At 45.3% G+C, this 13,608-nt stretch overlaps 1 protein-coding gene across 2 annotated transcripts in view; it reads right to left on the bottom strand.

Moving 5' to 3' along the window:
- The window catches only part of LOC125741755 (dynamin-2-like), a 31,237-nt gene that overhangs the window by 7,268 nt on the left and 10,361 nt on the right, over window positions 1-13,608 (bottom strand). The window contains exons 6-14 of one of the 2 annotated variants that reach the window (XM_049013058.1): window positions 12,399-12,559; window positions 11,971-12,113; window positions 11,736-11,871; window positions 11,373-11,440; window positions 9,415-9,553; window positions 7,631-7,717; window positions 7,424-7,494; window positions 7,288-7,333; window positions 51-161 (exon numbers count right to left, since the gene is read on the bottom strand). In XM_049013058.1, the coding sequence (XP_048869015.1) occupies window positions 51-161; window positions 7,288-7,333; window positions 7,424-7,494; window positions 7,631-7,717; window positions 9,415-9,553; window positions 11,373-11,440; window positions 11,736-11,871; window positions 11,971-12,113; window positions 12,399-12,559 (962 nt within the window). Of the gene's footprint in view, window positions 1-50; window positions 162-7,287; window positions 7,334-7,423; window positions 7,495-7,630; window positions 7,718-9,414; window positions 9,554-10,622; window positions 10,762-11,372; window positions 11,441-11,735; window positions 11,872-11,970; window positions 12,114-12,398; window positions 12,560-13,608 lie in introns of both variants that reach the window. The other variant, XM_049013057.1, reaches the window with a different exon arrangement.

Below are 13,608 nucleotides of genomic sequence, written 5' to 3'. Positions count from 1 at the left end.
TTGTACCCACAATGCAGTGCAAGCACGCATGACGCTCCCCCATCCCTTACCTCGTCATCCTTGTACCAGGACAGGGACTCCGTGGTCAGGACAAACCAGTATTCCTTGGATCCTCCCTTCATGATGCTGATGTTGATGGTAAGCCACCCGCGACGGATCGTCTGTAGGGGGAGTGGGATGTGGGACATGTCAGCTTGAACTCTGGTCCTCACAGGACGCTCAGGGCAGCTATTACCTCAGCATCAGGGCTTGTTGGTGAGGGTGGAAGCCAGACAAATGCAAAACCATCAGGTTGCTGATATTTCAGCCCTTTCACAATTGGGGAGCAAATTGTATCGATTGCAGGAGAGAGTTACAATACTTTTAACTATATTTACAGTAAATCGGAAAACATTGGAAGCTGAACTCGAAGAACTGCACATTACATTCCCCTAACCTTGACCCTGCGTCTACATGGCAGCAGGTAAACCTGGACAAAAGGGCCGTTTTCATTGGTATGCACAATCAGTAAAGCAGCAGCACCACCAACTTTACTGATCCCTTGTGGGGAAATGATCTTTTTACCCACCCGTCTTACTCTCCATAAGACATATGTATACTAATGCGCCACAAACAGGAAGTTAATATTACCAACCATTCCCATTTTATTAAGGTGTATCCATATAAATGGCCCACCCTGTAGATTAAACATGATCTCTCTCCTAAAACAATGTCTGGCTATTCTCCAGAATGTTCTCTGAATCCAGGTAATCTACCATTTTCACTTGGATTATAGATTCCTATACTATACAGTTTTGCAAATTAAACTGATTGGCCTATACGTTGATGGATCACTTCTATCCCCTTTTTTGAGTACGTGTGTTATATTAACATGCTTACAATGAGAGTTACCACACCAGCAGATTAGGATTTCTGAAATAGTAAAGGTTGGCAAATAATATCCCTCATCTCTTTTAAAGCTATACATAAGAGGCCATCAGGGCCCTGCGATTTATTGATTTTGAGGTTAGCTGGGCTTTGTAGCACATCAGCTTCAGTTATAGATATATTAGTCAAAGACGAAGCTGGATTAGAAATGAGTCGACATGTTACTCATGTCCTCTGCAGTGAATACCCAAGCTAAACAATCATTAAACATTAATTATATTCAAGTTCATTTTCAGTTACACAACCCTTACTATCCAGCAGATTAGTGATTTCTGCTTTTAGGGCTCTTTTGGAGTTAAAATATTGGAGGAAATTTTAATGTCATCCTTAGCCTCCAATGCAATCTTCCTTTTGACATTCCTCTTAGAGAGTCTAATGTTGTTTTTTAACTCAACCTGTAGACTTGGATACTCCTGCTTTATTCAAAGTTCACTAGATATTTTAAATTTGTGCAACAGAGCCCTTTTCCTCCTGACTGTATCCTTAATTTCTGTAGTAAACACCTTGGTTTGTAGTTTCCTAGATTTAGTTTTGCTGGAAACAGGTATGAAATCCTCTTGCACTTGCAACAATGTGCTTTTTTTAAAAATTCCCATGCCTCTTCAAGTTTTGCTGTTTAACTCCATCCAGTTTACAGTTTCTAGTTTCAGTCTCATACTATTAAAGTTAGCTTTCCTAACATTGCATACTTTTGTTTTGGACTTCGCTCTTCGGACACTAAAATTAACCTCAATTCTAACCATGTTATGATAGCTACTGTCAAGTGGACCTAAAACCTGTAATTTTCCAATCCGATCCTGTTTATTAGAGAACACAAGATCGAGAATGGCTTCTCCCCTGGTGGAGGTTTGAACAAAATGAGTAGAAACACAATCCTGTGCCAGCATCTCAAGTTCATTTACAGAAGAGCCTGAGGCTATGGCCCACTATCCCAAACACATTAAAATCACCCATAACCACCACATCGTATTTATTGCTCATAATCCTGATATCATCATATAACATTCTGCTTCCCTCTGCAGCTACATTAGGTGCTCAATTAGTCCATTTGAGTTTTTAGCATCTGATTTTATCCATACAGCTTCTGTACTTTTATTTTTATCAGTGAGCTCCCTTGCCTGCAAGTTCTCTTTTACATATGCTGCAACACCACCTCCCTTCTCGCCTGTCCGGCCTCTATGGAACACGTAACCATCCATATTATATTCTTTTCCATCTTTGCCACTCAACCATGTTTCTGTTATTCATATAAATGTCACAAGAGTCTGACGAAATAAGAGCCTCTAAATAATGAATTTTCTTTGTAATCTCCTAGCGTTTAAGTACACACAGCAAAGAGTAGGCCTTTTACACTGCCCACTTTCATTATTATTTTGGGCTTTCCGTCTTCCCCCTCCTATATTCTTAACTAACCTCCCTGCTCCATAATCCCTAGTTTTAACACTCAACACAAAACAAGTCTTCTGTTGTAGTTTTAATGGGACGTGAAAAGAAATATTTAAATTTGGCTCTTGGCGGCATGGTGAGGCTCAGATTTGGCTCTGCTATAGAAAATCGCCCAGGCGTGATATAGAGCAACAAATTACTGCGTAAGCTAAATGCTGAAGACCAAGGCGGATGATGTTAACTTTCAACTAAATAAAATGAGGAAGTCGTCTGAATTACTTCTCACAGAAGGATTAAAAGCAGCAGCTTACTACTCTAAATTTGTATATTTAATTCATGTACATTACATTTAATTTCAAAGTGCAGTGCACAGTGCACTGGGGAAGGAGCCCATATTTAGGCAAGCCTGTGAGGTTCATCTCCAGTGCTGCTGGAGGTCCCCAGTGAAAACGCGGCAGGACCAGTACAAATGAGAAGCACAATGCTCAGACAGAGAAAAATCAGGAGAGGTTTTGCCAGACTTGATCTTTCCATCTTGTTTTTTTACACTTAAAATTAGACCATGTGCAACCTTGCATGATTGGGAGTGGCAGGTGTTAGGGGGCAGGGTCAGCAGAGCTAACAGGCTAAGAGGCAGAAGCCAACCTGCTGGCTTAGACAGTACGGACCAGGTGATGAAGAGCTTCAGGGAGCCACCTTTGCTGAGGTGGGACCTTCGGGGCCTATCCTCTTTCACAAAGTGCACGTTAGGCCAATGCTGGAATATAAAATGAAACCCAAACTGAACCTTAACTCAGAGTTTGCCTTGAGATGGAAATGCCTGACCCTTCGTGGTAAAGCAGAGAGTGACAGCATTTATAGTCAGAGCAGCAAACACTGGCAAGGCAAAAGGATCAGACTCGGCAGGCAAAAGAGGAGTAGAAGCAGAGGAGAAACAGATCCAGAGGACGACAAGAACATGACAAATGAGGAAAAAAAAAGAGGAGAGATAATGAGAAGTATAACCGAGATCCACACATGCAGTTTGGTATTCAGACCCATTGCAATGAATGTGACGATACCAACATCAAAAATGGGCCCTGCTGACTTGGGGGCATCTATTAAGACGAGTTAGGCATCTATTATGCATCGGCACATGGACATTTCTAAAGGAGCAAGTAAAAATTGGATTATTTATATCTGGGGTTGGTAACTTTAAGAATTTAAACTTTTTAAATAAAAAAATACTCCATTACTCCATGTATGCGCTTCATGTGGCCAACAAGTTCAAACGGTTCATTTCAAACAGGACCAAGAGTGTGGCAGAGTAAAATGGGTAAAATAGGAGGGGAAACTGCCTAAACTATGAATCACTTGCTGACACAAACACACAGGATTGAGGAAAGGGATCCGGGTTGGATCTGGCCTTTGACTTTCTCATCCCAGCTGTGTGCATGGGCGACATGGCAAAGGGCGCACCAGTGACCACAAGACCAGACATATAGCTGTATTACTGGGGTGCCACCACTGGGGGCACTGCAATGACAACGTTCCAACAATGACACATTGCTGAGGCATTGAAAGCAAACCGGGATTAAGAGAGGACATGAACTCACATACAACTCATTTTCTAACTAGACTCAAAGTGACAGTCATTTGTATAACTATGTAATACCCTAACAGCAACTCCGATTAGCTCTGACAGAGGACTGGTATTAGCAGGTTTTATCCAATTTACAGATCATAAACACAGAGGCACACAGTTATCCAAACATCGTCAGAGCGGTATACCTGCAGAACATGGAGAGTATATGTGTGTCTGTGCAGAGCCAAAAAAAACACCAGATGGCAGATATTTAAGATCAGAAGGGAAACTGATCTCAGTTTAAGTGACTTCCAATAAATGCAGTTTTTGAGAAAATGTGTTTTGTAAACAGAAAGAGTAAGTAGGCAATGACAGTATAAATCACTGCATCACTGAGGCGCAATGAAGCATCACACACGGTTTTAAGTTCTACAAAGGCAAGGCATGCAAGTGTTCAATTACATAAATGTAGATGCTACGGCAACATCTGGAAAGTTTGCCGCAATTATCACATTGAATTAGTGTAATCAGTTAGCTGCCATTATCAATTACAGGCAACTGTGGGGACTTTGTGAATTACACCATTACGTAATTGAACCCAAGTCACCAGCAGGTGAGATATGTGCTACCTTGTCCTCCGCGGTTGGTTCCTGCACGATTGAAATGTGGAAAAACAAACACATGGGAAAATAAATCAGCAATGTGGTCCCCAATTTTGTGCCACATTTCAGTGGTGGGGAGGGTCACGGGCTGGACAGCAAATAGGGCCAGAGCAGAGAGACCATAGGAAGAACCTCTGCCAGATTCAGGATCTTCATTCTCTACCTACAGGATGCAGAACTCAATCACATTACAGCATACAGGACTGCTAGGGGGACAAGAACACTGGCAACAGTATGTGCGGTTTGAAGAGCAGAGAAGACGATCAAACCAGGATGACTAGAGACTTCTTCTGGATTAGAACCAGAGAAGATGGAGCATGACTGGAATGTTCTGCCTTAACATATGACCGTCCAGTAACTAGAATTGGATTCGAACATCAGGGGTCACATTTATCAACCTTTGGTCCAAACAGTTTTGTGCTTAAATTTTTATGCATAAAATTATTTATTCTTCCTGTGCATAAGTCATAAAACGTCCATGGCCAAAGAAATATTACATCACTGTCACTGAATATATGCTTTACAAGACAACTGACCTGTCAGGCACAATTAATTTTCAGCAATACTGACTTGTTGGCATTTGACACATTACTTGCTGCAGCGAGTCAGACCCAGTGCACAAAGCAAGATCCATAAAGACATATTTGGGTGAGTTTGGTGTGGAAGAACTACTCTGGCCCACACAGAGCCCTGACCTCAATCCATTTGGGATGAACTAGAATGGAGATTGTGAGCCAGGTCTTTAAACCCAACATCAGTGCCTGACCTCACGAATGCTCTTCTGGATGAATGGGAAAGAATTCCCAGACACACTCCATAATCCTGTGGAACGTCCCAGAAGAGTGGCAGCTGTTATAGCTGCAAAGGGGGGACCAGCTCCATATCAAAGCCTATAGATTTAGAATGGAATGCCATAAAAATCCCTGTGGGTGTAATGGCGAGGTGTCCCAGTACTTTTGTCCATATAGTGTATTCCTGGTAGTCTGGCTTCAGTCTCGGGTGGTGAAGGTGCATTGTCAGGGTCACCATCTAGAACAGTGGTTCTCAAACTCGGCCCTCGGGCCCCACTGCCCTGCTCGTTTTCCAGCTATCCCTGCCCTACACACAAGTCCCAGCTGTCTTTCAGCTTCTGATTGACTGAACACACCTGATCCAGGTAATCAGCAGTGTGTTGGGCAGGGATAGCTGGAATACAAGCAGGGCAGTGGGTCCCGAGGACCGAGTTTGAGAACCACTGGTCTAGAATGATTCCTGTTAGAGTTGTTTCGCCTATGATGGCAGCAATGGGCTCTCCCTATGGGCCACTCTGTGGCACGGAGATGCCGTCTGGGCTGTGATCCTTTTGGTGCTTCCATTTCCCTAATCGTGTATGCTTTTTTTTTTGTTTTATAATGTTTCATTGCAAAACACAGTTGCAAAATAATACAAGCATATAGTACAAAATGTATTACAAACAGGAATAAGAACACGTCTCAACCGACCCCATTTTGGAAACACATTCTCCTATTTTGCGGTTTAGCGTGTGTTATGTGGAAGTTACATGTCCATATATGGGTCATTGAGAGTGTTTATTTAAATTAGTCTTGCTGTGCCCGTATAGCTGTTTGGTATTTATAACTCGTGGGTACAATTTGCCTCAGCGTACCAACGATGTGTACTTTTAGGAACTGTTCTACACACACTTCGATAAACGAGACCCCTATATGATACCACAGAACCTAAGTCATTACAGACTTTTGACCGAGCAGAACACTAAAGAAAATGGCCAAAGCATTACGATTGGAAACATCTGACTTAACTAGGACAGTAAAAACAGTTGGGTAAGAACAACAGTCAAGAATGACTGAAGCAGGATGACTGGAGACTTCATGGAGCAGAACAGCAGAGAATATGGCTGAAGCAGGAGGAATGAAATGCCCATCCCACTGATGACCCACTGGGGCCTCAGGTCAGTGCATGGTGGACACTAGGTGACATCTGCTGCAGTGTCACATCTATTGGGACAGGATGGGCAATAACATGCCCTGGGGTACTTACCAAAATCTCACAGCAGTGGGGAGAGTAGATATACAGTATCAAGGTGAATTTAAGAGTAGGGAAAGAATAAATGAGAGAGAGAGAGAGAGAGAGAGAGAGAAACAGATGATGCAGGTCAGGTTTAAACAAGGAATGAGGACAGAAGCAGCAACAGAAACAGTTTCATGCAGTTAGATCAGGTGCAGCGCAAGACAATACCAGCTGGTGGGTGGCAGAGGGTGAGCCATGCAGCTTATACACAATAAGGAAGGAATAATTAAACAAGCAAATTTAAGCCAACTGGGTCACATAGTTTTACATTTGCCGATTTGCCTGGCAATGCAAAGCGGTGCACACACACAGAGTGACATTACAGAAGCAGCACAGTACTGCAGGTCATGTGGGAATGTGCAGGAGACAGAGAGACAGCTTCGACGTCTGACTGAGGAGCGGGCATGGGCAACACTGAAGGGTCTCCTGTGCACTCCCGGGTGGTGGGGTGGCCAGGAATGTCCAGAGGGAATCAAACGGGGCCTTTAATTCTGGACAGGTAAGAGAGTCTTTGAGGACAGTTCCTTTAATTAAGGGCCAGGAGGAGGTGGAACAGAAGAACAGTGGCATAGTGAGCAAGTGAGGAGGGTAACCTGATGAGTGTAGGAACATGGTCTGAGCCAGACAGAAAAACTGGCTGAATAGTTAGGAGTGAAAATGGACAGGAATTATGAAGGGTACCTGGTTCGGCACGGCTCTCTTCTTGTTGTTGCTCTTTTGCTGGGCGCTGTCGGGTAACCAAAACGAAGAGAGAAAGGTATGATACAGGGACATAAAATGCATGAAAATGGAGAGTGTCAGGAACTGGAGTACATACTTGGCAAAGCCAATGAAGTCCTCATGGTTGGTGTTGATGTAGGAGACCTCTAGGTCAATCAATAGCAGCACCTACACAGCACAGGACACCCATTAACACTGAGGTGATCTCAGCTGGCACTTACCCATAGGAAGGCTCTTGCTTGTTGTGTGCTGCGCTGGGGCACACCCACCAACACAATGCCCAAGGGCACCCTTCCAGTCTCACCTGATCCTTGGTCTTGCTCTCCCTCTCTCGGACGAAGGTGCTGACAATCCTCTCGGTCTCCTCTCGCAGTTTGGGGTAGGATGCCAGCTGTGAGCGACACACCCATAGACTGCAGCTGCTGGAAAGGCCTCATGCCATCTCCTCTAATCTCACACTCACTCAGACAAATGCACACTATGGATATACACACTGTGTACGCACACACTGGTGCTGATGCGGGCACAACAAATGGCAGATGCATGCTGGACTTTCGCCATCCATTTGGAATGAACCTGCTTTTCTGCGTTTTATTTTATTGATACACCAGAGCAGCGGAACCTGCTTGAACCGGTTTCTACTCCAAAGGCAGGCCTCTGTCATAACATAGCTCATTCAGATCAACTGGAACCGACCATGCATGATTTATACAGCTAGGTGGAACGTGCATTTATTACAAATCATTCCAAGTGGATGGGGAAATTCTGATTAGGCAGTGTGTTAGCTGGGGAGGACAGGAAGAGGGACCAGAGGTGATTTTTCAGAGGAGCTGCAGTTAGAGAGATCATCTGAAAGGAAAGGCAAAGGAAACAGACCCTGCCATTCCATCATTTTCCACAAGGTGGAGACACATGCAGCTGTTGCCACGGCAACCACACAAGTAGAGCACCGAGAGAGAGCATGGCCTTTTGCTTTTTTAACCCACCCCAGAGGGAGCAGGGGAAGGCCCGTGAACTGGCATTTTTAAAACCAAGTTCAACTGTCAACATACTTTAAGCCATCAACGAGGCCATGATGAAAAGAAAGGGCTTTCTCTAGTGAACACTAAAGAGGAGACCTGATTTTCAGCTGAAACACATCACTATTCTCTGAATAGAGCTGAATAATAAAGCAGTCATTTTACCTACACTTAAAGTCTGACAGTGTCCTCTGGGCGCCTCTGAGATGAGTCGTCACTGGGGTTTAGAGTGTCTTGAAAGAGCTGGTCTACAGTTACAGCCATGAAGTAATTATTCCTTTCAGCCGAACTGACGCGTTTTCAGACACTGGCTTTCATCTGACCGTGTGATCATGGAAATCTCGTGCTTTAACGGAGAGCATGATTGACAACAATGTGATGAAGAATGCCTTGCCTAGAAAATCCACAGATTGGGGGCAAACGGCAGCCTACAGGAACGTCCTACAGCTCAACAAGTTGAGCATTCCACTAACAATACAAAGGTTGTGGGTTCAAATCCCAAGGAGTATACTTTAAAAGTGTCACACAGAAATGAAATTACCAAGCAGAAGAGACAGGAACAGTTAGTGTAAGGGGTTTGTGTCCAGGCCAGACAACAGACAACAGGGGGAGGTGTTTGTGGTAACTGATGTACTGGTCTTATTACACTGATGCTTTTTAGCATGTAAATGTAACAGTACAGACCCGGAAGGAACCTGAGCTCTAGCTACAGTGCAGGTAGACACACTAAGTAGACCGAGCAGCCCCTCTAGGTCAGGGAGGTAAATCCATCTGGCTTAGATTTGATTTGGGTCAGGAACAATGACCAGAGCAACAGGATAGCCTCTGAGGAGAGAGATCCTGTAGCTGCTGTGCAGGGATGAGCAGTGAATGACTTTAAAGAGAGACATCAAGGACCAGATAGTAAGGAGGAAGGTAATCAGCAGAGCCGGGGGGGGGGGGGGGGGGACTACACAGGAAAACAGGCCAGCCAAATCAAGGTTGAGGGAAGGCAGGATCTCTTTTTCCTGGTTGTCCTCTCATCCACTCTTCCCTTGACTTACATCCATTCATCCCTTCCTGTCTTTACCTTCTCAGTGCATTTTCTGATGAGAGTGGAGAGCTCCGACAAAACCAGGTCAACACACTTCAAACTAGGCTGTTTAAGTTTGAGGATCTGCTGTTTCACTATGGCCTCAAAAGCCAGGTCAGGCGTAAAGAGGCCTGTCCTGGGGAATTATGGGGGTTTATCACGTGGAATGAGCCGAGTTGGAAAGGTGAGCAGGAACAGAGCGGATGAATAAAATGTACTTACAGCAAAGATAGAGTGAGGACACAAGAGAGACAGAAGACAGCAAGAAAAATAGGAGACAAAAAGGTACTTTGTTTAGTTAGTTAGTTCGCACTTCCACTTCAACACAACACAAACCAACACGTGAGAACCATCACAGGCACAAGCTGCAGGTTCTCACATGAGACCTAATCTCCAGCACTAAAGGTATGGGTCAAGGGCTGAGCTCCTGAAAGGGATGCAACACCACAATAAGCCAAATTCCCACCATAGGAGATGCTGACGGAGGGTATGAACTGGGCTTGAGCCAGGAGCTGCCCAGGTGAAGACCCAGAAAGAGCTGGACTCAGAATACTTGTGGTCAAACTCATAGAATTTGTTTTTTCCAAGGACATAAATTCAGTCTAGACCCATAACGGGGTCATACACAAAGGGCTGGGCACCCCTCAAAAATAAAAGGGGGGGGGGGGGGGGGGGGGGGAACCTGCAGCCTGCCTGAGCAGATACAGTCCACTACTAACTTCCCCAAAACACAACTTTAGCTGGGGTGGGGCACATGGCGCTTGGATTTGTATTAAGCTCAAGATTTTAGAAGGTTAATTTCGTATTAGCTGGGGCAGCTTTTCTACACTGTACGGTAACATTTCCATTAGTGCTTCTCAACCCTGCTCCACTGTGAAAGCTACAATTCTCTCCAATAGCAGGTTATCACGCGGAGGGAAGAGTGTAGCAGTAATACTGTCAGTCACACTTCTGGGTGCACATACATACATCTCCATTAAGGCAGCGAGCAGCACACTGCGGTCAGGAACGCTGGTGCCCCAGACCGGTGCTGAATTACTGACCAACTAACTTCTTCCAGGGACTGTGGGTTGAGAAACACCGATTCATGTCACATATGGAGGAACTGCCCTAAACGGACACACCAAGAGAAGGTATTCGGGGCAGCACGACTAGCTGGCCAGCCCCTGGTGCCCCCCTTCAGCAAAGCCTCCTTGCGGAGATACCTTCATGGTGCACTGCCTGACCGTATTGATGAGCTCTTGAATGACCAGATCAATGCATTTGATGCAAGGCTCTTTCAGTTTAATGATCTGCTTTTTCACAATGGCCTCGAAAGCCAGGTCTGGAGTGAAAAGGCCCGTCCTACACACAGACCAAAATATTTACACATGCGTGTGTGTAGAGTAAACATTTACACAACCAGACATGCAGACAAAACACAGGGGTGCAGACCAAACATTTAAATAACCCCAGTCAGAGGCCACATATTTACACGACATATGTAGAACACAGACAACATACAGAAACAGACAGGTGGACACACAGACAACCAAAGCACATGTGCACACACACAGAAAAAAAAAAAAAAAAACACATGAATGATCACACCCAAACATTATAGACAAAGAACATACAGACAGCAAAGTGGGCGGCGGTGGAAAAGAAGAGGAACGGGGGTGTGAGAGAAGAGAGAAAGGTTTAGAATTCACACAAAAGACAAACTCATTTGTCAAAGCTGGACTGTGTTCAAAGACGACAAACACGGTGGTTTAACAGAGGAATAAGCAGCAAACTCTGGGGTGACAGAGGTGGGGTCAGAGGAAGAGGGAGACGGAGACAGACGGAGACTGGAGGCTGAGGCAGAGGCAGAGGCAGAACAGGAGAGGCCATGGCACAGAGATGCAGAGGGGCTGAGGTGATGGGAACTGTGCAGGACGTGGCAGCGAGATGGCCCATCTAGACCACACACTTGCCTCACTCCGTGGATGTTCTTAATCGCATAGGTGATCTCCCGCCTCAGCTCCTTCTCATCGAACTCCATCTGAAGGTCAAAGAAAAGATCTCTGGCAGCAGAGACAACCAATCAGGGCTTGGGCTCCCACAGCACTGTTTATGTAGCCGTCAAGCAGGCGGTACCTGCTGCTGTCCTGTGGACTGGCAAGTCTACAACGCTCAGCACCCACTCTGAACAGGTGTCAGGGCAAACACAGGCAGTGCAAGGAGACTGTCCAAGCCCCACTAGCAGTAAACACGCCGTATTCACTTTACTACAATGTCTGTTAGGTGTAACTATAGTAACAAACACCAGTACTAATCGGGGGTAACTGGGGATGTACCTTGACCAACTCGAAGGGGAAGCGCTCGTGGAAGATGCGGTTGATCCTGGCACCTCCTGAAAGCTCCACCGTATCCACCTGGTCCCCAGAGCCCTCAATTCGCTTCTCAAAGTCCACACCAAACTGCTGTACCATCCTGTGGGGCAGCATTTCCAAATCCATGCGTGTGCGTCTGCAGACCTCCACAACAGGCCATCAGCATAACAGACCATCGGCAGACCGCTGGAGCACTCACTGTAGCAGAGCTTTGGTCTTGCGTGTGGGGTCATCAGGCCGGAAGTTCTTGTACTGCTCCACCTCCTTCTCCAGGGACAGCAGCTGGCTCTGCAGCTTGTTTCGCAGCCCTGGCAAGGTGTCCCGGATGTGGTTGGTCAGTTGCTATAGTGGTGGGGGCACCGGGGTGGGGGTGGGGGGGCAAGAGGGGGTGAGGGAGGCACCTTCATTCCCTTAAACCATCACAATCAAACACGTCTGTATGTCATCAAAACCGCAGCCGAGTGTCCAAATGTCCATGAGTGGTATGAAAAAGCTGATGATTTAACATTTCATTTTAAGGGAAACGATGGATTAAGACAGCAAGAGCTACGCAAACCATGAGGATTAAATGAAAAAGAGCAGGTCTCAGAAGGAAAAGGCAGTGCAATCACAGGCAGCACCCTCTACCTGGTTGAGGGCCTTCTGTAGGTGAGGTGTGCCCATGCGTTCAGCCATATGTCTGTAACTCGGGTGCGAGAGGAAGAACTTCCTCTCAGCCGCCAGTGCAGCTCGGATATCCTTCCGTCCATCGATGTCCTTTTGGCTGCGGTTGACAACCCCAATGTAACCTGTGGGTGGCAGCATTGAACCTTGAGTCAGGCCTTTCGCTTCCAGCAAATGTGGAAGGGCAGGGCACAAAGGAGCTGGAACAGGGTCTTAGTCACCCTGGGCGGCGGCAGGAAGATGCCATTTATATCAGTTAGCAAAATGGGAAGAGGGAGCCATTACAGCTAAGGCTGTGCGGGAATCAACTAGAACAGGATGTCACCCCTGAAAGGCTTCGCTGACACACGGTTCAGATGACCTCAAGCTGTGGTCAAAAGTTTATATACACTTACAAAAACTGACAAGCTTGTTATGAAAAGTACTGGGCTTTCGATATTCTCCACAACTCCATCGCATTTTCGGTGGCAGAATGATTGTACAACATACATCTTTAATAATAATATTATTATTATTATTATTATTAACAACAACTTCAGATTTAGTTTTATTATTTTCATTTATTGTGGGATTTCTTTTTTTTTTAGCAAAATTTTACTAAATTTTACATTTGCTAAATGGGATCGAAAATACACATATACCTACTTGGATTATTAATTAAACAGCGGTGAAGGTTCCATAATGTCATTTAAACTGGTGTCAAGGCCAATGCGAACGTCCATGGAGTTCAGTGTTGACTGGAGAAAGGGGACTGTAGACTTACGCAGGTCATGAACGTCTCTTGGAACCATTTCAAAACAATTTCAGATGCCAAGATAAGTTGTACTAACAGTTATTAACTGATCTGGTGCTGTAGTCCTTTCCCCAAGGTCTAGAAGAAGATTCAAACCATCACCCTCAGATGACGGGACATTGTTCTGGATGGTCAGATGCAACCCAAGAACCAAGAACCAGGTCTGCTATGAAGTGCAAGCTGCTAAAACACCAGCAGCACTCTGCACAGTCGAGGGAGTTTCACGTCGCCATTGCCTGAGAGGCTGCGATGTAAGAAGTTCAGGCTCGACAGAAGTTTGTGGCTGATCACAAGGACAAAGAAAACGACTCCAAGTGAAGGGTTTTAAGGTCAGATGAAACAAAACAGAGTTGCTTGGAGGTGGAGAGGTAAACCAGCTGT

Source organism: Brienomyrus brachyistius, chromosome 5 (genome assembly GCF_023856365.1).
Source record: "Brienomyrus brachyistius isolate T26 chromosome 5, BBRACH_0.4, whole genome shotgun sequence".
In the NCBI taxonomy this organism is placed as follows: domain Eukaryota; kingdom Metazoa; phylum Chordata; class Actinopteri; order Osteoglossiformes; family Mormyridae; genus Brienomyrus; species Brienomyrus brachyistius.
Note: the sequence above shows the minus strand (reverse complement) of the source record. Positions and strands in the feature narration are given on the sequence as shown.